The sequence below is a fragment of the Phyllostomus discolor genome, chromosome 12 (assembly GCF_004126475.2).
Source record: "Phyllostomus discolor isolate MPI-MPIP mPhyDis1 chromosome 12, mPhyDis1.pri.v3, whole genome shotgun sequence".
NCBI classification, from domain to species: domain Eukaryota; kingdom Metazoa; phylum Chordata; class Mammalia; order Chiroptera; family Phyllostomidae; genus Phyllostomus; species Phyllostomus discolor.
In genome coordinates, this window is record NC_040914.2 from 44,438,384 (window position 1) to 44,463,716 (window position 25,333).

Genomic DNA, 25,333 nt, shown 5'->3' on the forward strand with positions numbered 1-25,333 from the left:
GGAACCGCCACCACCCGTGGACGGGCAAGCTGGCTCTGCAGGGCCCAGCCCCTTACTTCAATGTAAGCGAGGTCGCTCAGAAAGTGGGACAAACGCTGCCTGGAACTTTCCATCTTCACCTCCAGGAAGTGGTCCTTGGTCTTCTGCAAAACACACCACCCCGGGCGGCCATTCGATCTGAGGCGTCAAGTAGGCGCCCTGTGAGTGGTCACGGCCCTCGGCCCCCGCCCCTGCCCCGGCCACAGGAAGCGTGTTGGGAGCCGAGTGGGGGTCCCGAGAAGACCCTGCTTGGGCCCGAGCCCGACGGAAGGCGACAGGGCGGGCTGGCTGCCTGCCGCTCACCAGCTGGGCGCCGACCAGCTTCCGGGGCATCGGCACGTCCACGACGGCCCTCTCGGCAAACCGGGGGTATGCGGCGGCCGTGCAGTCGCTGACGCCTGCGTTCTTGGGGATCAGAGCTTTGATCCTGATTCTCTCGCAGCCCTTCACCGAGCAGAAGGCGAACCTCTCCCTCTCGTTCTGGGCCTTCAGCTTCAGGAACAGCAGCCTGCGTGTGGGAAGCGGGCAGCGGGGGTGTTGGCTGCGGCCCCCCCACAGCACTCGCTCGCTCGCACGCGTGAGTGACGCCTGGCTCGGGGGCCATCTGGCAGGCCCCACCACCCGGAACACAGCCAGAGCCACTCCGGTGGGCCGTGACCTCGGAACATGGGGCTGATTCTCAGAGTGGAGTGCGCCCAAACCCCTCACTTTTAGCCTGCTGGCTTTTACTGACCCCCAGTCAGAGTGATCTGGTCATGAAGTGTCCCAGCCAATGGCGGGAGACGAGGCAGCCCCTGAAGGCAGGTGCCGTGAACCCGAGTAAGAAGCGACTATAAATGTGTAAGGCACAGAGATAACTAAAAACAGCCCCAAGATTTCAAGGAGCCCCACAGTTGGGGCTTCTGCACAGGAAACAAACACCAGGTAGCGCGGTCAGCGGTCCCGGAGCACGTCAGCGCGCTGAGGCGCAGCGTCCTCGGAGCCCAGAGCCGTCTCGCACCTGCACACGCAGTCAGCCTGCGGCAGAGGAAGGGCACACAGCCGGGGGGAGACGGGCCTTCCGTGAGCGGCGTGGGGCCTGCACAGGTGTGTGCAAAAGAATGACACTAGACCGCCGGCTTGCACCCCACACGAGAACAAGCTCAAAACGGGTTGAAGATCCAAAGGTAAGGCCTGAAACCCCAGCACTAGAAGAAAACACGGGCAGCAAACTCGCTGGCGTGGCTCTTAGCAATGTGTGTGCATTTGGATGCATCTCCCAGCGCATGGGGAACAAAAGAAAAACACATGGGACGACAGCAAACTGAAAGGTTTTTTGCACAGGGAAGGAAACTCAAAAGAAGAGAGACTGAGAAGAAAACCTGAACGGGAGATGGTATTTCCCAAAGGGGCTAACAACACCCGAGACACGTAGAGAGCTCACGCAGCTTCACACCGAAAGGACAGACGGCCCTTCCACATCAGAAGGGTGACTCCCGGTCAGACCACACTTCCCCAGAGGACGCACGCAGGGCCCGCAGGCACACGGAAAGACGGGCAACGTTGCAACGTCACTAACCGACGGGGACGCAAATTAACCCATGCCCAGGTGCCGCCTCGCACCTGTCAGGGCGGCCACCACCAGTGAGTGCATCAGCAAACAGCTGCTGGCAGGGGGGGTGGAGAAGAGGGGACCCTCGTGCACTGTCCGTGGGAGTGTCAACTGGTGCAGCCACCGTGGAAAACAGTATGGAGGGTCCGCAAAAAACCACAAATGGAACCGCCTTATGACCCAGCAATTCCACTGCTGGGCAGTTATCCGAGGAGCCCCAACACACTAATTTGAAAAGATACATGCACCCCTAGGTTCACTGCAACATTATTTACAGCAGCAAAGACATGGACACGTCCTAAGTGTCCATCGATATGTACATACATGTGGGAACAGACACACACACACACACACACACACACACACTCTGGAGCGAGACTCAGCCGCAAGGAGCATGGAGTCTCCCCCTCCGTGACTCCCAGGGCCCTCGAGAGCACTGTGCTCAGTGAGGGAAGTCAGAGAAAGACAAACAGCCTGTGATGCCACTCAGGCGGCATCCAAAACACAAAACAGAAGCCGTCTCAGACCCAGAGGGCAGACTGAGGGTCACCAGAGGGGGAGGGGTGGGGCTGGGGGCGGGGCAAGAAGGGGGAGGGGCTGAGACCGGCAGAGGCAGAGCAGTCCCGCCCGGGGCACCCCACACAGCACCCAGCACCCAGCACCCAGCACAGCGAGTGCTGCTGCAGCCACTCCGCATGCGGGCGGACGGTTACCAGACGTGTCGTAGCGATCGGTTCGTAAGGGGCATAAATGTCTCATCTGATGTGTGCCTGAGACTAGCATAATACCCAATGTCAACTATGATTGAAAATTTTTAAAAATTAAGAAGCACAGCATGATTGTCAATTGGCATAATGATAAGCTGAGCAACAACAACAAAAAAAACCCCACTGAATTACACAACGAAGTCTCCTTAAAGGAACCAAGGGGGATGGATATCTTAAGAGCGTTCACTGTTTTGCTCAGAAAGTTCCAACTCGCCCTTGGTGATGTATGAAGAAGAAAAAGCACAGGTGGTGCCCCAGGCCTCGGCCTGGGAGCCTCTGTGTTTCACTGCTGGCCCTCCCACCCACAGGAGGGACTCGGAACCCCCCCACTTCCCCTCTGGAAGGGCTCTTGCACACACTCCAGGCCCCCCTGCACTCACCCTTCCCGGGGAATGGGGGGGCCCTGTCTGGCTGGTGGGTGGGGCGTCACCAGGTCCACCACGGGCAGCAGGCACTCGGTCTGCTGCCCTGCACCCCAAGCCCTCGGGGCCGGGCTCCAGGCGGGGAGCCTGCGATGGCTCCGTGCCACCCCCGGGCTGGGGGCGCACCAGGACTGCACGGGACCTCTGTTCTCCAGGGGTCCATCGGCAGGAGGGCTGACAGTCCCCTCCTCGCCTGCTGGCTGGCCTGCCCACAGCTGGTCTGGAACTCAGGTGGGGGAGGGTACGGTTTATTGTCCTCCCCGCCCAACCCAATGCTGCTCACGCTTCTGCTTCTCAAACCCTGACCTCCTTGTGACCAAAGTGACGGGGCCCTTGTTTCACGACATAAAACGAGAGCCCGGGCCGGCTCTCTGCTTGCCCTCAGCCTCAGTGCCAGGGTCGGCTCTCTGCTTGCCCTCAGCCTCAGTGCCAGGGTCGGGCAGGGCCCCGCCACGCCCCTCCCTCACCCCCAGAGGGCCGCTGTCTGCAGCACCATCACGGAGAGAGGTGCTGGCCTCCTTAAGGAGTCAGGTTCCCTCTACGGGGGAGGGGCAAGACAGCCCCCTCGTTTCCCCTCCCCCTTACTCGGCTGATGACTGGAACCTCACCCTTGCAGCAAAGGGGGAGGGCTGAGAACACAGACGTTTGTCTCACTCACAAAGCGTAGCAGCTTGGAAAATGTCCTTGGCGGATGGACCACCCATCAGCCCCAGACCGCAAGTGCCCCTCCACTAAGCGGCACCCACTGCGGGGAGGGCCTCGGGGCTGGGGGACAGGCCGCGGGGGCCCCTCACCCTGACGCCTCGTCCCAGTAGTAGTGGCTGCGGCCGGGCAGGCTCTGCTCCACCTTCTCCATCTGCAGCGTCCTCACGAAGGTGCCCGTCTTCGCCGTCTGCTTCAGCAGGCGGTTGTGGACGTCCGAGAGGATGGAGAAGCTGGTGCCGCGCGGGTAGCAGAGCCCCACTCGGATCCAGTCGCCCCTGGAAACCAGGGCAGAGTCGGCACGTGCCGGGCACACGGGGCGGAGACCCGAGGACTCCCCGGGCTCCTCTGCTTCGGCCGTGGGGGTCTGGGAGGGCACCTGCCGTTGGCAGCGGCCGAGTGGCCGAGTGTCCAAGGACAGAGGGGGGCCATCGAGTGGGAGCTCCCTACGGAAGCCTGGCTGGGAAAGGGCCCTCTTCCAGCGGGACGTCGGCCTGTCTGGAGGACCCGGGGCAGCCCCTCCCGGGAGCCTGAGGGCAGGCGGGGCCGCGCGTGTCTCTGGGCCTCGCCTCCCGTGTCTGGTCAGCGTCCGCCTCGCCGGAGCGCCGTGCACAGAAGGCTCTCGGCCACAAACGCGGGGCAGGGAGAAGCAGGTTTGCAGTCATTGGCACGGGAAAGGATGCGGTAACTAGTAAGTGATAATGCAAGAAGAAACTGCTCCACGTACTCACAGCAGGAGACCCACTTCCGCCCACCCTGTGTGCGCAGCCCCGTCCCGACACCCTCAGCGTGGCCCTGCCTGAGGTCCCTCAGCCGCGGTCCTGGGAGGGGCCGGCCTGGGACTCCGCCGCCACTGCGGCCGCCGACCAGCGCTCACTTGTTGAAGTTGATGAGCCAGATGGCGAGCTCGGCGGGGGCCGTGCGGTCCCAGTGGACGGTGTAGCCCTTCTGCAGGGTGACGACCGGCTGGTACTGCTGGTAGTGGGTGCTCCTGGTCAGGGCCCCCTCCAGGAACAGGGGGCGGCTGGGGGAGTCGTTCTTGATGATCTTCATCCGCATGTTGCTGGTCTTGTAGGCCTGGATGTACATCTTCAAAATGGGAAAGGAAGCACAGGACGGGGCAGTTATGAGGGGTCCCCCCAGGAGCGCCCGGTCAGCATCCGACGACAGACCGGCCGCCCTTTCCAGGGCATGCCCCTCCCCTCACAGAGCCCTCTCTGGGGGACCAGAGGGAAGGAGGCCACACAAGGGCCTCTCTGTGCTGGTGGACGCGGCCCGCGCCACCTGGCACCCCCCACTGACACTCTGTTCATGTCAGAAAGTGCTGTGTGGAAGAGACCCCAGTGGGAAGTTGGGAGCGGTTTGCATAGTGCTCAGATGGCAAATTCTGGAAAAAGCTGGAGGAAGGGAGAGAACGTTCAGAACTCGGCTGCAAATGCAGCTGCCCTCCCGGGGGCTGTCTTCCTGCCTGCGTCCGGGGAGAGCTGGGGCGAGTGGGGGTGTCCGTGTGCACTGGGTGCGTGAACGGCCTTTCGTTTCAGAGACAAAACTGGATGCAAGACTGTTGGCCGTGGAGTGCCAGGGACCCCAGGGCCCCGGTGTTCCGGCCAGCCTCAGTTCGAGACAGCGTTCGATGCCACGTCCCCTGTTACTAGGGTGACGGCCCTGCAGCAGAGGCTGAGAGAGCCTGTCGTGCCCACGGGTGGGGGTGCTGTGCCCTCGGAAGGAAGGTGTTACCGTCCCCTCCGGCTGTACCGCATGCCGAATGGAAAGAGAAACTCCAGCCCCGCCCTCTCGGGGAGCTGTCAGGAGTGACGGATGTTTGAACATAGATTAAAGCAACTGCAAAGCGAAGGGAGGTTCTCAGTCATGATTAACCAGCAGCCAGTTACGATGGCCCAGCAAGTTCTGACAGTCCGCCTTTTCTGCAGAAGACGGGCAGTGGGTGTGGCGGACAGAGAGGGAGGGGGGGCGGTCAAGGTCAGGGCTTCAGGTGATGTGTCCTGTCCCTGGCCCAGCGAGTGTCCATGCTCGCCTCACAGGTTCGGTCACCCTTCAATCCAAAGGGCACCTGACGCCACTCCCCTTGGGACCTCGCACCCGTGGGCACCTGAGCTCGCACAGGCAGCAGAGGCCTCCCCCCTCCGCTCCGAGGGCCGAGAAAACCCCTCTTCCGGAGCCCTGTGCAGCCTGCACGGGGCTCCCACGCAGCCCGGCCCACTGTCCACTATCTCCCCGGCCGGAGCTCTGCCGACCTGCCCGCCCCCTGCAGGCTGCCCTCGCACTGCTCTGCCCTCTCCTCTCACGACCTCCCTTCTACTACAGAGAGAAACGCCCTGGGCCGGCTTCCGCCCCTACCTCGGGGGCGTCTTCCTCAGGGCCCTCCTGCTAAGCACCAGCGCCCCCAGCGACTCCCTGGTGCCCCGTGTCCTCCTGGCCCCTGATGGCCCTGTCCCCTCAGCCCGGCACCAGCTCCCTCTCCTGTCTCTTCCCAAACCCAAACCCCCTTTGGCTCTTAACACCCCGCCTCCTGACATCCACAGCGGGACAGCGGTGAGGACACTGCATCCTCACATCTGCCCACGTGCGCCTCCGGCCTCCACACAGCCGCTCACCAGCCACTCACCCAGGCGGCGGCAGCAACGACAGCGTGACAAGGGCTACCTCCCCTTTTCGGCTCTGCCGCGGTCTGCACACCAAGCCTGCACTGTCCCCCACACCAGCCGTGGGCCACCGGCGGCCACTCGGCACGGGCAACACGGCCCGTGTGGCCGAGGACCTGAACTTTAAATGTCCTTTTAATCAAATTTAAATTTCAAAACAGAATCTGTGTAAAATTCTTTTCCCCTCGACACGACTAACATTTACTTCGTGGAAAACCTGCACCCCAGCTGAGCGGGCGGTGAGCACCAAGTGCGGCCGCAGACTCCAGACAGGAGCACGCGGGCACGGCGGCGTCTCGTCGACGGTTTCACATCGACCGCGTGCTGGCAGGACAGTGTCCTGAGTGCACCAAGTTGAATAGAATGTGTCACTGGGACTAGTGTCACCTGTTCTCCCTTCTCGGGCGGCCGTGAGGACGTTCAAGATCACGAGGGGGGCTTCCGCTCCAGTTTGGAGGAGAGCGCTGGGGAGGCAGCCTGCACGCCGCCGAGGGACGCACCCCACGCTCAGCGAGGGGGCTCCACTAGCACCCCCGCCTTCCAGGCGAGGACGCCGAGGCTCCCAGCGTCTGAGCACCCTGCCCAGGTCACGCCGCCGGCAGGAGGCGGAGCCTGGCCTGGATCCACGCAGCGGACCCCACCCGCCAAGCGCTCGCTCGTCAGAGTTGAGCTTACAAAGCGTGTCCACCTTGAGTTTTTTTTTAAAAGCCTTGCCCTGGCTGGCGGCCCCGCTGGCTGGAGCGTCACCCCGTCACCAAAGGTGGTGGGTTTGATCCCGAGTCAGGACGCGTCCAGGACGGCAGCTGGTGGGTGTTTCCCCGTGGACGCCTCTCCCGCCCTCCCTCCCCACTCCCTGTAGAATCAGCACATACACCCTCAGGTGAGGGCTAAAAGAGGTTCTGCTGGGTGGGCAGGAGGAGGGGGGATGAAGGACGGAGACCAGAGCAGCCTGCGCCTCCCTGGGCCGGCGCAGGGCCCGGCGCGCAGCAGGCACTCCCCGGAGACGGTCCGGCGCCGAGCGACCCCGGACCCCAGGGAGGCGTGCCCTCGCGCCCCCACCTGTGCGTAGCACCCCCACCTGTGCGTAGCGCCCGCTGCAGATGGCCCCCCTCCAGTCGGGGACGTCGATGCAGTCCGGGTGCCGGACCAGCCAGTTGTCGGCCTTGGTGAGGTAGGAGCCGGGGTACTCGGACACGGAGCCGTCCACGTCGTGGAACACCGACGTCTTGTCCCCGTCCATGTCCAGCCGGTTGAACCAGGGCCCGGGCTCCCCGAAGAACACTCTGGACGTGATCTAAACGGGGCCCAGGCAGGTCAGGTCGGGGGGGGCCGAGACGGGAAGGGAACGACAGCCGCCGCCGGTCGCCAGCCAAGCCAGAGGTGCTCCCGGGCACTCGGCTCCCAGGCCCGGCCTGCTGTGCTGGCCTCCGCTCGGGGCAGGGCTGGCCGCCGAGGGTGGCCTGCAGGCTGCTCTGGGCCCCGGGGACCCAGGCTAGCGTGTGTGTTTCAGTGTGTGAATGAGGTTGAAGGGACGGGAAGCGTGAGTGAGGGAGTGGACACTCACTCGTGGGGGCATGTGTGAGTGTGTGCTGAGTTTCGGGAAGACGGTCTTCCCACACGAGCCCCCGGAGAGCTCCGTGACGGGCCTCACGCAGGCCCTGGCGGCCTGAGTGAGGAAGTTAGGTAACTGAACTCTCACGTCTCCCCCCTCAGCCCGCCACAGCCGGGCGGGCGGGCGGGCAACAGGCAGGGGCAGAGGGGGAGGGGGAGGAAGGGCCTGTGAAGCCTGTGGCCCACAGGAAACGCACCAGGAGGTCTGGACCCGCCCAGTCCCCAAGGGCGGCCCGCCGACCGACCTCGTCACCCCCCGCTGCTAACTCGTCAGCTGCCTGTGGCCGGAAGGCCCTGCGTACGGTCTGCCCTCGGGGAGAGACTGAACACAGCAGCATCTTCGGCAGAGGTTCCCCTAGACACTGCGGGGTTTGGATTAATTGTGCCGGCACAGGCGGCCCAGGCACAAGTCCCTGGTCAAAGCAAGGCACGTGGGGGAGCAGCCTCAGAAGCGCGAGCCCAGCGTTCGGGCCCCGCGCAGGCCAGGCGGGCCCCAGCAGGGGGCAGGGGGCGGGCGAGCAGGCACCCACACCCCGTACTTTTCCAGTTTGGACACGGCCAGCACTGGGACGGGGCCCAGCCCGCCCGGAGGAGGCGGTTCAAGCCCTGTGGCGGGAGCAGCCGCTCGGCACCAACCCCCGGGGACTCGTGACTCACCGCCCGAGTCTGGCCGCCGGCGCCGCACTCACCGGGACGTCCTCGAAGGTGACACCGGTCACGTTGTTGTGGGGGCAGCTCTGCCAGGCGTTGTTCAGGCGGAAGGCCAGGGCGCTGGTGTGCCGGCCCTCCAGGGCCGCGAACTTGCGGAAGGTGCAGTTCTGGATGCTGATGGGGCCGTCGTAGAACTGGACGCCTCGGATGGGAAAGTTCCTGCGCGGTCAGGGAAGGCCGGTCAGGCGAGGCCCCGGAGCTGCGCCCTCCAGGGCGGGGCGACAGGGGCCTGCCCGAACGACTCCTGCCCCCCACCCTCGGCAGCTGCTCCCCGGAGAACACGGCCCCTCCTGTGTGGGTTCCCCGGGAGAGCAGTCAGGGACACGGTGACTGTCCGTGAAGGAGGGAGAGATGAATGAGCGGAGGGATGCTGGAGGGACGGGTGACGGACAGACGGACGGACGGACGGGGGGACGGGGGATGAACACGTGTAGCTCTGGCTTGGTCCTGGGGGCCGGCCTCTACTGCGAACAGACCCCCACCCTGTGGAGAGGCGCTGGGCAGACAGCGCCAGCGCTGGGGGGGCGTGCCCGCGCTGCCGGCGTCCCCGGGAGGGGAGGGCCATTCCTCACTGTCGCCTCAGTCTCAGTTATCGCAACCTTTAATCAGCTTAAGACTCAGATGGGCTTCCTGTCTGTGAGCAAGCCTTTCGGCTGGGAGCTCACTGGATTTGGGGGAGCAGAGTGAAGCGGGCAGGACAGTGGGCTGCCCGAGGACCCCCGTTCGGCCCAGGTGCCCGGGAGGAAAGGAGAGGGCGCAGGTTTGGTGACCAAGGTGGTGGGGCCGGAGCAGGACTGCAACCTGGAGACCCTGCCTGGGGCCCAGCGCGGGCAGGTGCTCAGAGACCTGCTCCGTTTGCCTCGGGCTCCTGAGTCGGGCGGGGGTGGGGGGGGGGGATGGGCAAGGGCCTCCGAGGGCCCGGGGCTGGGCTTCCCGGTGGCCTTTCCGGTCCTGGCCCCAAACCTGGGCTCACTCACTCTCCAAGCGCCATTTTTCTGCTTTTACTGGTGTCTCCAGCTCTAGGCCAGGGCCCTCCCCTCCCACAGTGGCCACGAGGAAAGGCAGAGAGATGGAAAAGAACGCAGGAGCGGATCTGTCCGTGGGGAGAGGCCACGCCCCGGCTGCCCCATCACCGCTCGGGGCCCTCCGTGCAGGCACGGTGCCCGGAGGAAGCCCGGGTCACGCCGTCCAGGCCACGTGCCTCCAGGGGACACCGAGCGCCTCCCACATTCCTGCACTGTTGCTGACTGACCGACGTCACAGCCTTGCGCCCCGACCCTCACGGCTGGCGCGTGCATTTTTCCACTTAAGGCACCTGCAGGACAGCCCATCCCCCCGGGCTCCACGCTTAAACCTCAGACCCCAACCCAGAGGCAGACGGGACGAATCACCCTCAAAGAGGCTGCACGGCCCGGGCTCCTGCGCACGAGTCGGCTGGGCCCTGCCCAAGTCCGACAGGGCTGCCAGGTGCCGCAGACGGCCGCACCTCTGGGAGCCGCCGGAGCGCTCCGGGCCTGAGGGGCGGGTGACCCTCAGCAAAGAGGCGCCCACTATGCAGCCCCAGACGGGCTCACAAGACCCCTCTGACGGGACGGCTGCCTCACTGAGGGGGGCAGAACAACGGCTCTCGTCCTGACACCGGCACTGAGAGACCACGGTTCTGTCTGCACAATCTCTTCAAACTCGCACACCCTTCGCTGTGATCGTTCTGACCCGTGTCCTGCCCGTCGAGGCAGGAAGGATGCTTTTCTAGAGTAAGAGTCCAGAGCTCGGGGGCCGGAGGACCTGGTCCTAGCACCTGAAGGACGGGGCCACGTCTCAGCAGCAGCGCCCCCTGCAGGGAGCAACCCCTCACCACCGGCCTGGGCGGAGGCGTTCCCAGGAACAGCCGAGTCCAGGTGCCCTGCTGGCCTGTCAGCGCTGCTGGTCCCCACCCCACCAGCCACCGTGGACCATCCAGCGTCTGCCCGAGCCCCTGCTGCACGGCACCGGCCCTAGACCGCCCTGCTACTCTGGGGTTGAGCAGATCTGAGAGCCGGAACAGGCTTCCCTGCACTGAACCCGTCCTGGCCCTTCGGCCCGAGCAGAGCACACGCAGCCCTGACAGTACCCCCTTGCGCGGGGCCCCCACCCGCTGGCTGCGAACCCCGATCTGCCTGTGACACAGGCTGCGTCGGGCCGCCCTCCCGGCCGTTCTGCCTTCCGAGTGCTTGGGCCCGACCCTCTCTGGCACCCTCAGAGGAGCACGAAGTGCTCTCTGGGGACAAGTCCCAGAGAACACAGGGACCCGCTCGCTGGTCCTGAGCTGGAGTTCCTGTCGGCATGGCCCAGAGCCACACAACGCCCTTGGCAGCTAGGTGGCCCTGCCAGCTCACGGTCACGCGGTGTGACCCCCCGTGTGCATGCTGGAGTCCACCCGGCCGGCCAGCCCCGCCCCAGCGCTGCCGTGGTTTCTCTGGCCACGCCTGCGAGGAGCCACAGACAAGCGTCTTTCCTCTTTCCCTGGCTGGTGCTCAGGCTAAGCCACGCTGCAAACCTACTGGCCTATGGGGAGGGTCCTTCCGCTGTGGTCCAAGCCTCCGGGGCCCCAGATCCTGTTGTCCATCATCTCCGTCCCCACGTTGCCACTCTCGCCGACAAACAGGCTGTTCTTGATTTCCTGCTTGGAGCCGTCGTCATACGGGAAGGTGCCGCCGCTGCAGGGCGCAGAGGTGGGGGTGAGACGCCGGCCCAGAGACAGCGCCCCACCGAGGGCCCCGCCCAGCGACCGGCGGGCTTACCTGGCCAGGGTCAGGCCGATGCCGTTGTCAGCAAACCTGGGGACAGAGCAGGGGGTCAGAGCGCGCTCTCGCTGGGGCGGGCAGGAAGCGCCTGTGCCCTGGAGTCGCACTGCCGCTGCTGTGTGGGGAGGGGCCTGGGCGCCTTTTAGACCCCCCCCCCGACTCCGCCTGACTCCGAAGGGAAAGGGTCATCGCACGGCAGCGTGAAGCCTGGGCTCCCGACCTCCGTGTCTGGCGACTGCAGGGCTTGGCGGGCACCGGGCCAGGGCCACGTGCAGGGCCCCGCTCTGGGGAGACGAGTGAGCCCTGCCACCCCCAGGGCTCCGCCTCAGGTCCTCTCTTCCTCCGCAGGGTCCCTGGGGACCTCGCAGGGACTGCTGGCTTCCACCCCACTGTCCGCCGGTGACTGTCCCCCCCGTTTTCCCCAGATCTGGGCATTTCCACGAAGTACCTCACAAGCAGCTCAAGCTCGAAGCCCTCAAAGGGGCCCCCACCCTCTGTGAGCCCCGACTGTGCCGACCCTTACCCCGATCTTCCATTTCTGCGCTCCCCCCCGCCCAGAGCGCCGCCCCCCTCCGTGCCAACGCCACACGGCTCCGACTCACCGGCAGCTGTCCAGCCACACGTCCCCGCCGCGCAGCCAGGCCCCGTGGTCCTGGTTCTTGTAGGCGGTGAAGTGCCTGATGATGGCCGGCTCCCGGGGCTTCAGCGGGTCGGCGTCCTGGTGAGGGCTGTACCTGCGACATGGTGTGGGGCGGCCCAGGGGTCAGCATGGGGGTCCCGGACGGAGCCCCTTCTGGGCTGTGAGTGTCCCTCCGCTCGCAGGGCCCACGAGACTGCCAAAACGCCACCTCATCCCTTCCTGGGGTGCAGGAGTGAACGTCCTGAGCTCCGGGCAGAAGCAGTGGGTCTCTCTCTCCAGGGCCCAGCCCCAGGCCGGTGACACACAGTCACTTCGCTTGTCCTCCGCAGCACTGAGGAGCACTCCCGCCCCAGGCCGGCTGACGCTCAGAGGAAAGTTCAGAGTCCCAGACCCAGCACGCCACGCAGCCACAGGGCGGGGAGGGAGGTGCCAGCTCCCCAGCAACTGGGGGTAGGGGTAACCTTGACCCGGAGCCTTTTCTGCGCCTCAGCCCCCTGGGCAGAGAATGGAGCCTGGAGCCCCGAGGCTCACAGATGTCCACTCCAGCAAGCGTCTCCTGAGGATGTCAGGATGTCACTGGTGTCACTTTAGATGGAAACCGAGCAACCTGGCCTTTTTAAAGGGACGAGTTTTCCTGACTCCCTGGAGGTTGACAAGTAGCCCCTGGCCTCTGGCAGCGCCCCAGATGTACCCACAGCTGCAACCCACACATTCCTTCTCTTTACATCAACACTGAGACTCTTCCCGCCTTTCCTTTCCACGTTTTGATCCCAGCCCAAGCTGCTGTGGCCCAGGCCAGTGGGCCTGGGTATTGGCTCCTGATGAAACCCCAATTCAACCCTAGCGCTAAAATGCAGGCGTTGTGCTGTCTAGACTCTCACCACGGTCCCCGAAGCAACTGGCTCAGCACGCAGGACAGCAGCTACCCGATGGAGGAATGCACGCACGCACGCATGAATGAATGAAGGAATCCATGCATGAGTGAATGAATGAAGGAGTGCATGAATGAATGAATGCATGCATGAGTGAATGAAGGAGTGCATGAATGAAGGAAGGAATCCACTCATGAGTGCATGAAGGAAGGGGTGCGTGTAGGAATGGGGCCTACTCCCGGGTCCCCGAGCCCTGATCACCTGGCAGAGATGATGGAGAGGAAGGGCCGCTTGTCCTTGGCAGAGGCCTCGGTCGTTTTGACGCCATTGTCTATGATCATGCCAGCCTGAGGAGGGACACAGGAGGGACACATTCAGGGACACGCTGGCTTCCGCTGCAGGCCAGGCATCTTCTCACCCGCCCCGCCTGCCCCCCACTGCATCGTCCTGAACACCCTAGGAAAACCAGCCTTGCTCTGTCCTCTTGGAGGTGCAGGGGAGAAAGCGGAGGTCTGCAGGGGTGAAGGACCTCGTCCAAGGCCACTCGGCTGAGCCCCTGCACCCAGCACGCACAGCACCTCAGGACCCAGTCAAGGGGGTGCTGCTGCTTCCCTGGGCAGTGTGTCGGCAGCGCTTCAAAGGAAACGCTGAACTCCAGTCCCGTCTTTGCCTCGGCGCGGAGGCCTGCGGCCCTCCCGGGCCTCGCCTCAGATCCCACCTGACTCAGGGAAGAGCCTCCCTTTCTTCTGTGGCTCCAAGGTGCCCGCGTGTCAGCCACAGCAAGTGGGAGCCAGGGCAGCTGGCGGCGCTGCCCAGTGAGGCACGTCCCCTCCTTCCCCGATTCCCCTGGCCTCTCGGGAACGCCTGAACTCAGGGTTCTCTTGTTTGGATCACTGGCGGTCATTCCGGCTACCGCGTCTGACAGCTGACCTCTGACGCAGCCCCTGGGACGTGAGCCAGGTGCAAAGCTGGACTCCTGGCTCCTCTCTCCCGAGCTAGGATGTTCGGCCCCCTCGCCTCTGGGGCCTCAGCTGCTGCCTCTGGGAGACGGGCAGTGAGCGCTCACACGGCGGCCCAGGTGCACGGCCCTGGACGGGACCCCGCACGTGCAGGCAGTGGGGCGCCCCGGGCGTGAGTGCCAAGCACGGGGCCTCCTTGGCTCAGACATCCAGTCCCTCCAGCTCGAGCCTCCTCTTCCCTCCTGTCCTACCTGCCACCTTCCTCAAGGCCCCTCCACCTGTGCCCGGGACCGTGGCCTACGTCCCGTGGGAAACCACCCTCCCCACGTACCCTCACCTGTTCCAACCTTTGCAAACACCCAGGTCCAACAGAGCCACCAACCCCTCGTGGGAAGGCCCCCAAGGGACCTGACAACCAGCCAATACCGTCTCTCCCCGCCCCTCCCCCCAGCTGTACGGTCTGTCCTGCATGGAGACAGCCCCCCCGTGGCCCAGGGCAGCCTCAGAAATGCCCCTATGAGGCCTGGCTAATTCTCTCTATCGGGAGGCAACATGGCCCTCCTCACCTCTGCCCTCTGCCCCATGAACTGTCTTCTGGGGTGTGACCCTGCCTGGGGTCCTCTGTCAGCCCACTCTGCCCAGCTGCCCCCGAGGCCGCCCCCCGGGTGCAAGCACAGGCCGCTCTGAGAGCAGGTCTCTTCCCTCTGGCCTATTCCCTGGTGGCTTCTGACCCGGAACGTGCCCGTCCTCCCCAGGGGCCTCAGCTCACTCATCTGCACCGTCTGGGGTTGGAACGGGGGACCGGCCCTGACACCTGGGGCTCTGTGGGCGCGGCCCCCGCGGCTGCAGGCCACCTCTGCCCCAGAGCAGCTCCCCTGCCCCGGTCTCCGGTCGTACCCATGGCTCTCAGCACCGCCCGGGCTAGGCACCCAGGAACACTCACCCGGTAGTTGGAGTGGGCTCGGTTGTTGAGGAACCTGCCCAGGGGCCTGTGCTCCGAGTAGCCCGGGGAGTACATCCCCGCCGAGGGGCCCGTCGGCACGTGGTGGAAGATGAACCAGAATCCCGTCTCCTGGGAGGGAGGGAGGGAGAAGCCACAGGACTCGGCACCAGCCAGCTTCTCGTCAGGGGGCCCGAGTGGCCCCAAATTTCCCGTCGGGTCCCACTGCCCACCCTTCAACACACGCCCGGGAAGCAGAGAGAAGTCTGAAGCCGATGCACTTTGGGGGGGCCTCCCTGGCTGTGAAGACCCCCACCAGGGCTGGCTCTGCCGGCCACGGGCGCCACAAGGCTGGATGTCGGCTCCACCTCCTCCTGGCACATCACAGGGGCCTCGAGTGTGTGCCCAGCTCCTCCCCGGTCACTCCACGTGGAGCCGAGGCCTGGGGGCCGCAGGCAGGGGTGGGCGAGCACAAGGCCGAGTGCGCCCTGGGAGCGCCCGTCCTGAGTCCTCACCCGCCCAGCGGCGGGCGACAGCAGCCCTCTCACCCAGTCAGCGTGAGAGTCACGTGGTTTCAGCCCGTTGGAGCGCTGACCTCCCAGGCACGGTTCAAAGCAACAACCCTTTCGATCTGGTGACGGGTTACCACACGTAAAACACCGCCTGTTCCCGGCGGTGAAGGCACGGCCATCGCTGACAGCCAGTCCTCTCGCTCTGAGCTGGGGTTCAGAGCTCAGATTTTGGGGTTGGCCCTGGCCCACCGAGCCCCCGGCTCCCACCCCACTTTCCTCTGAAGAAGAGAGTCCTGCTCACCTCGGACCCTGCAGCAGCACAGTTCACGAGGTTGTTGTTGGGGTTGGCCATCCAGAAGGTGGACACGCCGCTGCGGGGGAAGGACGGCGTCAGATGGGGCCCCGCCCCACCCCGCACGGCCACGGGGGCCGAGCTGGGCGCTCCGACAGAGGCCCCCAGAGGCTGCGGAGTCATGGACTGTCTGGGTCTGAGCCCCAGTGTTCTCACGGGGGCAGGGCACACTCAAGCACTGAAGGTGTTCAGAATTTGACACGGGCATGGCTCTTTGAGGTAGACGCCGGGTGCAGGTGAAGCCCGAGACAGGCTCTAAAATAAATCCGAATCAGGAGAACCAGGAAGGGGGCGTTTCCCAGGGGGAGCCCGGGGCTCGAGGCCGGCCCCACAGGGAGCTCTGTCTCTCCCACGCCTACAGGCGACCAGGGCGGCTGGTGCCAACGCACACTCGAGGGGACCCTGGGGCAGCCTGTTCTCCGCGGAGAGCACACCACCTGGCATCAGGAGAAGCTGGAGGGCGAGAACTGCGGTCCTCTGTGGACAGAGGATGCACACGGGGCACCTGAGAAGGGAAACGCCCCTCCCCTCTGAGCAGCAGGTGGTTTGGGGCTGGGGGTTCCTGCTGCTCCGAGCCCAGGTGTGGGCATCAGCCCTGGGCTGGAGTCTGGGGCCCTGGCGCAGGCATGGTGGGGGGGGCTTACTTGCAGTCCTGCCGGGGCTTGGGGACGTAGCCCGGGTACGAGTCCTCTGTGATCGTCTTGCACATCCTGCTGTCTCGGTCAGAGGGCAGGAGCGTCCCGGACTTGACCAGGAGGCCGAGGCAGTGGTCAAAGGTGTTGCGCTCCTCCGGCCCGTCCTCGGTGAAGAAGCAGTGGCCCAGAGAGTTGTAGCCCACCACGTCCTTGACCTGCAGGGCCCAGAGGGGGGCGTTTCAGCCCTGTCCGATGGCTCACGGGCCCGTCCGCTCATCCAACACTCATCAAGCCGCACCCGCTGCACCCCAGGCCCTGTGAGGGGCCCTGGGGGTTGGACATGGGCCACACACAGGTGTGGAGCCTGGGAGGGCTGGGCAGAGGGGTAAGCAGGTGACTTCAAAGTCCCTTCCAGCTGGAGGTGTTGCGGCTGAGGCTCCATGGGGTGGGACAAGGACAAGATGTTAGAGGCAGGTCGGGGAGGGGGGCAGCAGATGGGGTCATCGAGCCTGCTCCGGCGAGGATGCAGCAAGAATGCAGTGTGCAGGCCCTAAGGCAGAGGGCTGCACGCAGGGGGCCCCACTGGGAAGGCGGTGAGGGGGAACCTCGCTGGGCCCAGCCACAGAGCGCACAGGTGGGCCTGCTCCCGAGACTGGAGCTGGCCCCCTCAGTAGGCACTCAGCCCTGAAGCCAGCCTGCCTCACAGCGCGCCCCCGGCCCCCCGGCTGCGGCCCCCCAGCTGGGCCCAGAGAAGCTGCCAACTCCCGCTCCTCGTGGCTCTGCCACTGCCAGGCCGGCGCGCCCCGAGAGCGCCCAGAGCTGAGAGCCGGCACGTCCCAGCCCCTCACTGGGCTCGCGCGTGTTTTACTCTGGCCGAAGTCCTGCCCCTTCCTGTAACAACTACTCTGGAGATGAGGAAAACGGGGCTCAGAGAAGGGGACTGATTTGCCCAAGGTCATGCGGCCCGTGTGCCAGCCGGGGCGGGGGCCGCAGCCACCCCTGCGGGAGAACACCCAGCACACGGGGAGCCCTGGGCTTGCACCCCCCCCCGCACCGTGATCTCCGGCACCAGCCCAGGGCTGGCACTCGACGCCTGCTGCGTCCCCCACGAGCACTCCACGCAGCGCGGAGTGCCCCGGGACGCTGCCGCCTTTCCCCCCAGTGACAGTGAGCTGGGCAGGTGCATCAGAGATGGCCCAGGACGGCCAGCACGGGAGGAAGGGGCCTGGAAAACAGGGCTGCTCGAGCTGGCAGGGGCGTCCCAGGGCAAGGTCAAGGCCTCACTGTCCTGGGGCCCGCCAAGAAGAGGGCCTGTTCCCCCACTTCCAGCTGGGTTCTGCGCCTCCTCCCGTCTCTTACCCCATCTGCCCATGGGAGCCCTGGCCGGTGCAGCGTGTGGCGACACCAGCGACCAGCGGCTGGTTCCTCGCTCCAGCTCACGTGGGAAGGAGACAGGAGCATGGCTGCACGAACCACGAGGCTACACACTGGGTGGAGGGGAGCCCAGGGAGCCCAGGAGCCTCTGCTCTTCCCCTTCCCCTCACCACCCTGGGGGGTGGGGGCGGCCGGCCCGGTTCCTGGGCGACAGGCCCGTGGGAGCCCTCCCTCATGCACGGCACCTGCCAGGCCGGCGTGTCTGACGTCCTTCCCTCGCCCGACTGAGGCGGGACCGGGGGTCGGGGAGGAGAAGCTGCTGCCCGCGGTCCCACAGCCCACGCTCCGTCCCCTGCGCCCAGCGGGGTTCCAGTCACAGAATGCAGAACAGAGACAGCGGGCACTCCTCGGTGACAGATGAGCACATCGAACAGAAGCGAAAGAGGCTTCCCCAGCGACAGGCTGACAAGCCTCTTCATCTCCCCTCCCTCACAGGCCTGGTGTGAGGGACGTCCGCTCTGGTTTAAAGCCCGAGTCACAGAGGCGAGGGCCCTTGGCGGCACTGGCCGGGGAGTTTCCTGAAATGTGCTGCAAAGCGGTGGCACGGGGTCCGCCGGGGAACGCGGCCCAGCGCAGCGGGGCCTCCGCGACTCTGACAGGCAGGAATGTGAGCCTGGTGCTGCCAACTCAGCTGACTTCTCCAGAAAAGCCAAAAATTCAGACTTCTATGTGAAATCCCCCAACTTTTAAATGATAGAAATGAATCGGAGTGTTTCTTTAAACAGTCTTGAAGCCAAGCAAAACACATCTGGTGGCTGGAGTCAGCTCTCAGGGTGGCATCTTGCGACATCCGGTTTTAAAGTTCATACAGGGTGTAAGTTCAGTCCATTTAAAGGAAGTTCAATTTAGTGTAAAATTATCAGTTTAGCGTAAAAACGACCAAGCGCTTCTCTAAACACCGCCTGAGCCAAATCAAACACAGGCTGAGTCCGCCCGCGGGGTGCCGTGTTGTAGCGTCCCGTTGGAAGCGTTCACACAGAACACGGGTTCGTGTGAGGGGGAACCGACTTGGCGTGAGCGCCAGCCGCAGCTCGAGACCAGCCCTGACGCAGACGCCAGTCTGCTGAGAGCGCTTCTCCCAGCAGCACTCGCTCTGACGGACCGACCCTCGGTTTACCGGGAGAGACAGGCCCGCCGCCGCCGGCTCGGTCGGTCGGGCACGACCCCGTGCGCAGCGAGCAGACCTGTCGCTCCACACGGCCACACGGCCACGGAACCACCTGCCCCCACGCGTGGACTCCCAGCGCCCACCGTGCGCTCTGCGCCCGCTGCTCTTGGCGACGGGACACCCGTTCTCCCCGTCCCCTCTGGCCGGCAGCCTGCTGTCAGTGTGGACCACTCCAAGGCCAAGGTGAGGCCGGCTCTGCCCCCGGCGGCCCCGGGCTGCGTGGCAGGAGGCGAACCCCGTTCCTCCCTCGTGGCCCCTGGGCCCAGCAGTGCATGGACTGGTGTGGCCGGGGAGGGGGCGAGGGCCCTCGAGGAGCTTCCCCCCTGGGCAGGAGGCACTCACCAACAGGCCATTGGAGCCGTGGACGGTGACACAGCGGGAGAAGGTGTGGTGGATGGACAGGTCCCGGACGTAGGTGGGCGGGTGGTAGCCGCCCTGCTCATCCACGTCGCCAGCCAGGTGGAAGTGAATCGGGTACTGGCCCACCAGCTGCTGCCCCATGTGCTTCAGCTCCACACCCTCCAGATGTGCCGCCTTAAAGCCCAGCGCAAACTGCGGACGCAGGGGCAAGAGTCGGGAGTGGCCTGGGAGGCGTTCCCCGGCCCCACTGCCGCCCCCACTCCCGTACCCCCCACGTGCTGTGTTCATCCCACCTCAGGCAAACCAGGGACGGTCCCAGGGCCCGGGCCTTCCTACCCCAAGGGAGACGAGGTGCTCCCTGACCACAGGGATGTGGCAAGGCGATGGCCTGGCAAGGGCAGGGTGCAGAGAGACGGGCTCGCCCCCACCCTCCTTCCCTGCCTCGAGGCCGCGGGCGGTTACGAGGAAGGGGAACTGCGTGGGGGTGGTTGTGGTGGGGACACAGCCCTGGGTGAGCGCAGGCCCGCAGCCAAACGCTGCGCCCCCCACGTGCCAGGAGGGTCCGCGCTCGGCGGGTTCCACTCCATGGTTCTTCTCAGTTATGACCCAAACGTCCTGTCCTGACAGCACGTGGTTTTAGCTGCGAGAGAACAGTCCTCACGAGACCCCAGGACCCTGTCCTTCTGTCGGCTTTCACCCCGCCGCTGAGAGCAACGGCCACGTGGAGGGTGCTGGGCCCCTCGTGCTGCCCAGCGCCCCAGGTAAGCAAGTGGCTGTGCGCAGCCTCGACAAGCAGATGCCTCCCGCAGCCTAAGGCTGGGAGGAGGCGAGCTCCGGCGCCTGCGCCGTGCCCCTCTCCCTGCGGCCGCCGTCTCGGCCGCTGCTGGCTCTCTGCCCGGACAGGCACAGGGTGGGTCAGTGCTAGAGCCTCCGGCCCCGCTCACCCCCGATCTGCCTGTCAGCGGGTCTCTCGTGCACACGCCCTTTTGTGGGTGTCATGCCCTGACCCCTTCTTGTAAAGACAGGGAGTGAGAGCCACGACTGGGGTTGGAGGTCGGGAAGGCAGGCAGTGCGGGGTGCCGGGCTGTGGCCAGGGAGTCGAGGGCCATCCCCAGGTTGGCTCCACTGTCTCTCCTGCCCGCAAGCCCTGATGGGCGGGACGGCATGCGATGGGCAATACAGAAGCCTTCTCCAGCTTCCACAGGTTCCCCTGCCCAGTCCCTGCTCCTGCCCCCGCATGCCCCCCCAGCAAGAATCCTACCCACGGGCATCACGGGAATTCTAGTGGGGCTTCTGGCCCCACCCTGGAAGACCCTACCTTGATGTGGCCCCCGAAGGTATCGAAGTCAAAGAAGTCGCAGATGTGGTTGCTGTAGGGGTAGCAGGCGTCCTCCATCGCCCCCATGATCACGATGTTCCGGGTCAGGAGCCCCACCTCGGCCCGCATGTCCACGCCGTCGATCTCCTCCCCAATGTGCAGGTACACGGGCTTCCCTGGGGCAGGAAGGGGGAGGGAATAAACCAGAGGGACTGCGTGGGCCCCAGGCCCTGCCAGCTGCCTCCACAGCTCCTGCTGGGGTCCCAAGGGCCCCCGACCCCACTGCACAGAAGAAGGGAGGAAGCTCAGGGAGGTGAAGTTGCTTGTCTGAGTGGAGAGGCAGGATCCTGGGCCATGTGTGCTTAGATCTGAAGCCTGTGGCAGAAATAGCTCCGTGGCCCCCAATATCTGTCCCCTTTTCTGCTTGTGGCACTAAAATCTCCAGCACTTTAGGGAAGCCCGTGCTCCCCAGGAGGGCCCCCTGTCCCAGGCCCCCTGCGGTGGGTGTGCTCCCAGGATGGGCAGAAGCGACCTGTGTACCCTCAAGGGGCCCCGCTCCCGCTCTGTCCCCTGGGCTGGAATGGGGACACGTGGGGTGGTCCAGGCTCCCCCAGGCGGCGAGGACCATGCCCTGGAGACCGCACAGCAACGAGAGAGAGGACACCTGGGCCCTGATGACCTCACGGAGCTCACGCCCGGACTGCCAGCCAGCCGGCACTGCGGCGACGCAGACCCAAGCCAGGTCTGTGACAGGAAGCGGGCCTGTCACAGACGCAGCCTGGGGGACCACCTTCAGCCTCGTGCAGAATGAGCGCCTACAACCAGGTCTCCTGGGGAGAGCCGGGTCGGACGTCTGTGCCCAGCACTGTGGCCGGTGCTGGGAGCCCCTGCGTACCGTTCAGAGCTGTGCTGGACAGCTCTCGTCCCACTGGTGCTGACATCGCTGCGGCCTCCCCCACCCCACCCTCCTTCCAGCCGTGAAGCGGACCGTGCGTCGTCCCTGTCCCAGTGACCCTGAGCCCGACCCCAGGCGACCCGCTGGAACTTTGGGACCACCTTTGATTTTCGGCCCCAAATTCTGCCTCCACAGCGACCCCTCCTGACCTCGCCCTCTGGAATAAAGAGATGCTAGCCAGCCTGCCTCCGGCTCCTCGCTGGGGCTGCTGCCCTGGCCGGCAGGCACTCCCCCCCCCCCCCCCCCAGGACGGCGTTACACGGAGCAGCAGCCTCTCATGTGGGTCCGCAGCCTGAACCGCACCACAGACACCACGCTGCCTGCGTTGCGACCTTGACCTGAGCCACCGAGCACCCACGTCATTCGGCCCTGTGACACAGTAACCACATGCAAAGCCCATGGTCACCAGGAGCCCTGGGCAGCACCCACCAACAGCGACCCCACCCTGCTCTTTCAGCCAGGGAGGAGCTGGCCCCCTTCCCACCCTGCCCCCAGCACACACCCTGTGCTGGGTCTGCAGTTTTTCTGAGGATGTGGATTGTTCTGGAATTCTGCCGTCTCAGGGAGGTGGTGGTTTCTTTGAAGCATGTGAGTTCAAAGAAATGAACCCGGCTCATGGCAAAGCCAAGAAAACATCCCCTTTGGAATCAGTATCAGCATCCTAAGGCTGCTGTAACAAGTCACCACAAACTTGTGGCTTAAAACAGCAGTCGTTTCTTTTCCTACAGCCCCGGAGGTCAGAAGTCCAAGGTCGGTCTCACTGGGTCGGCAGCCAGGGGTTGGCGGGGCCCCTGCCAGGCCCCTCCGATCCGGCCGTTCTCAGATTCAGACGGCGCCGTGCGCCCCACTCTCCAGCGTGCACAGCTCTCATCTGCTCCGTCACTGCGCCACTTCCCCCTGGACGCTGACCCTGCTGTGTCCCCTGTGACCCCCTCGGGCCCCGCAGATGACCCCACAGAGCCGCCCGTCTCACAGCCTTGACCTCATCACACTGGCAAGGCCTCCTGCCGAGTCGGTAACAGTCGCATGTCCTGAGGATTAGGATGCGGACGGCTCTGGGGCCACTGGTCAGCCTGCCCTGCCGGCAGAGCTCTTCTCAGGAAAGGTGCGGGTGTTTGGAAAACGACCTTCACAGTCCGTTTACTGCGAGGCTCTCTCAGCCCGAGCCCCCCCGAGGCCGAGGCCCACGCCCCCGGCCCAAGACAGGGTCAGCAGCAGGTGCCACGGGCGGGGTCTTCAGGCCTTCGGTCTCGCCCGGGCTGGCACCCGTGCCAGGAACATCTGAGCGAGTCAGCTCTGCAGTTCCGGGCCCTGCCTCCCGCTGTGGGCCACAGGGCCACGGGTCTGCACGCCCTTACGGCCCAGCGGCAGGGCCCCTCTGCACGGGCTGCAGGGGGCAGGCGGCCTCCAGCTCAGGCGCCGGCCAGAGCACAGCCACCCTCTCCTGCACAAGCCTTGGCTGTTGGGTTTCTCTGAGCGAGCGTCTCTCTGAGCCGCCCCCTCCGGCTGGGACGGCCTGCTCCACCTCGCCCCTGTGTGGCAGCCACTGGGTCCCTCCAGACCCACTGCCCACCCCTCAGCCTCCCCCGGTGGGCTCTGTGCTCGGCAGTGCTCAGCAGAGCCAGGGGGCCAGGCCCCACCGCCCCCCCACCCAGGCTTCCCCCAGGCCCCAGAGCGCAAGCACTTCAGGCTCGGGGGGCTTCTCTCCGTCTGTCAGTGTCCCCCCGGAACCGTCATGTCCAAGCAAGAGACCGACCAACCCTCCCTCCTCGGGGACCAGTGCCAACACGACAGGAGAAACAGGATGGGGGGGCGCATGGTGGCTCTGGGGCCGAGCCGTCTGTGTCAGACCCGAGGTCAGATTAGAGCCTCGAGCCCCTGACGCCGTGAAGCTCCCTGGTCCTCAGGCTCTTCGCCTGTGAAATGGAAATAACACTAGCACGTCTCTCAGAAGAGCTGTTAGGTGAGCTGACACTCAGAACGTGCTCAGGACAGCCCTGGCACGGGGCAGGGGCTGCTGCAGCAGAGGGACGTGCACAGCTGCCACTGGGACTGTCCTCGAGTGATGACGAGAACCGGGGCTCCGAGCACTGGCTGCACAGCTGCAGGGGCCTCAGGTTAGACGCGCTCTTGTTCCCCGTGGGGAGCAGGCCAGGGGTAGGGGCGACTTCAGGTGGGTGGGGGCTGTGTTCCTCAGACTCCCGAGAGCAGGCCAGGCAGCCAGCACCAGCGTGTTTCTGCCACCCGTCGGCCCCTCGAGGCGTCCGCCCCCTCGCGGCGGGGCCCTTATCAGGACCTGCACAGAACCTCCCGCAGTTTATCTGTCCTTCCCGCATTCCCAGGCCACGCCCTGGCCGCTATCCTAGGAAGCTGTGTGCCCCAGTTTCCCGGCCTCCGCCCTGCCTTCCTCCTCGCAGCTCTGATCTCGAAGGCTCAGCAGGGACCACAGAGGTGGCCAGATCTGCCCCCAACAGTCCAGAAGAGCCACCAGCCTGGGCAAGGGCGGGGGGGGGGGGGGGGGCAGGAGGCCGGGAGGCAGAGGGGCTTCGCCCACTGGCCTGCCTCCCTGCTGCTTGCCCTGCGCTGCTCTGGCCTCCCTCCCATCCCTCCCCACAGGGCGGGCACAGGACTAGCTACTTGGGTCAAGGGGAGAACAAACACCGAGGACCCTCCGGTGGGAGAGGCAGACTCCTGTCCCGTGGCTCAGACCTAGCACGGCCAGGGAGTCCGCAGGACGGGGTGGGGGGCCGCGCCTCTCAGACCTCTGAGGATGGCTGGGGGGTCTTGGCTGGCAAGTCCCAGGGAAGCAAGTCTAACGCCCGGAGTCCTGGTTTGCCCCCACAGGGCAGCCAACTTGGGGCGGGGATGTTGGGCGGGGCCTCCGTGGAGGAAGGACATGTGGGTCACGGGCCTCGAGGCCGGGCAGCTCTGAGTTCCGGTCCTGCCCACAGGAGCCCCTGGAGGAGGCGTGCCCAGTCTGCACCGCTCCCCCCGCCACGACTCCGACTCGACGGCCATGCCCTGTCCTGTGCCGACACAGGGGGCAGTGCACTTCCTTCCTCGCACACTCCAAGCCAGGGCAGTGTGACCGGGGACGGGACTTCTCACTGTGTTTAGCTGTAATCGTGCGGACATGGCCCCGCATGCCCGGCGGCCCCTGTGCTCAGAGGCAGGAGTCTGGGTCCCGGAGAGAACGGCGGCCCCTGACCCCCACCCTCCGCCAGCGCCTCACGAGGGGGAGCGGGACGGAGCGTGCGAGCGCCCGGCCCAGCACAGGGAGCCACAGAAACGCCGGCGCTGCTTGACAGGACCGCTCCTCACACCCGGGGGAAGAAAGGGTGGCCGAGAGCCAGGTGGGGGGGGGGGGCCAGGGTGGGAAGGGCAGAGGACTGAGGCGCCCCGCGACCGCCCGCCAGGAGGTGTTGGGAGTCACGCTGCGGCTGGCGAGGCTCTGACATGCTGTTTCAGATGATTCACACGTTTCGCTGCGTTGGTCCCCATCTGTTTCCCATCAGAAAACCCTTAAGATGCCTGTTTACTGGAACAGGGCAGAGGGAAGGAGGACCAGGAAGGCCGTGTCCCCGTGCAGCCAGCCGGGGAGAGGGAACCCTCCGAGGCAGCGGGGCCCGTTCTGCGAGAGGAGGAAGCAGGTGGCGGGCTTGCGCGCTGTCGAGGGGGGACGGGGAGCCGGAGGAGGGGCTTCCGGCTGAACAGGAGACGTGGGAGCCTCCCCTGGACACACATGTGCATGCACGCACACCCCCTGCCTGGGGCTCTCTCACACTGTCCACCAGGAGGCGCTGTTTTCGTGTGAGCCCAAAGCTGTGAGCAGTGTCAACTGGACCTCCCAACCGAACCTGGGGTGTGGGACTCAGCGGGGAGGGGACTGGCACAGACCC

General features: G+C 65.4%; 1 protein-coding gene across 2 annotated transcripts in view; it reads right to left on the reverse strand.

The window, feature by feature from the left end:
* The window catches only part of LOC114488691 (cell migration inducing hyaluronidase 1), a 48,901-nt gene that overhangs the window by 6,534 nt on the left and 17,034 nt on the right, over positions 1-25,333 (reverse strand). For both annotated transcript variants that reach the window (XM_036013182.1, XM_028502452.2), the window contains exons 11-25: positions 20,480-20,655; positions 19,144-19,353; positions 16,209-16,414; positions 15,514-15,583; positions 14,704-14,832; positions 13,063-13,148; positions 11,892-12,023; positions 11,287-11,322; positions 11,047-11,202; positions 8,485-8,665; positions 7,263-7,478; positions 4,399-4,610; positions 3,614-3,799; positions 343-547; positions 57-143 (exon numbers count right to left, since the gene is read on the reverse strand). In XM_036013182.1, the coding sequence (XP_035869075.1) occupies positions 57-143; positions 343-547; positions 3,614-3,799; positions 4,399-4,610; positions 7,263-7,478; positions 8,485-8,665; positions 11,047-11,202; positions 11,287-11,322; positions 11,892-12,023; positions 13,063-13,148; positions 14,704-14,832; positions 15,514-15,583; positions 16,209-16,414; positions 19,144-19,353; positions 20,480-20,655 (2,288 nt within the window). The remainder of the gene's footprint in view (positions 1-56; positions 144-342; positions 548-3,613; positions 3,800-4,398; positions 4,611-7,262; positions 7,479-8,484; positions 8,666-11,046; positions 11,203-11,286; positions 11,323-11,891; positions 12,024-13,062; positions 13,149-14,703; positions 14,833-15,513; positions 15,584-16,208; positions 16,415-19,143; positions 19,354-20,479; positions 20,656-25,333) is intronic.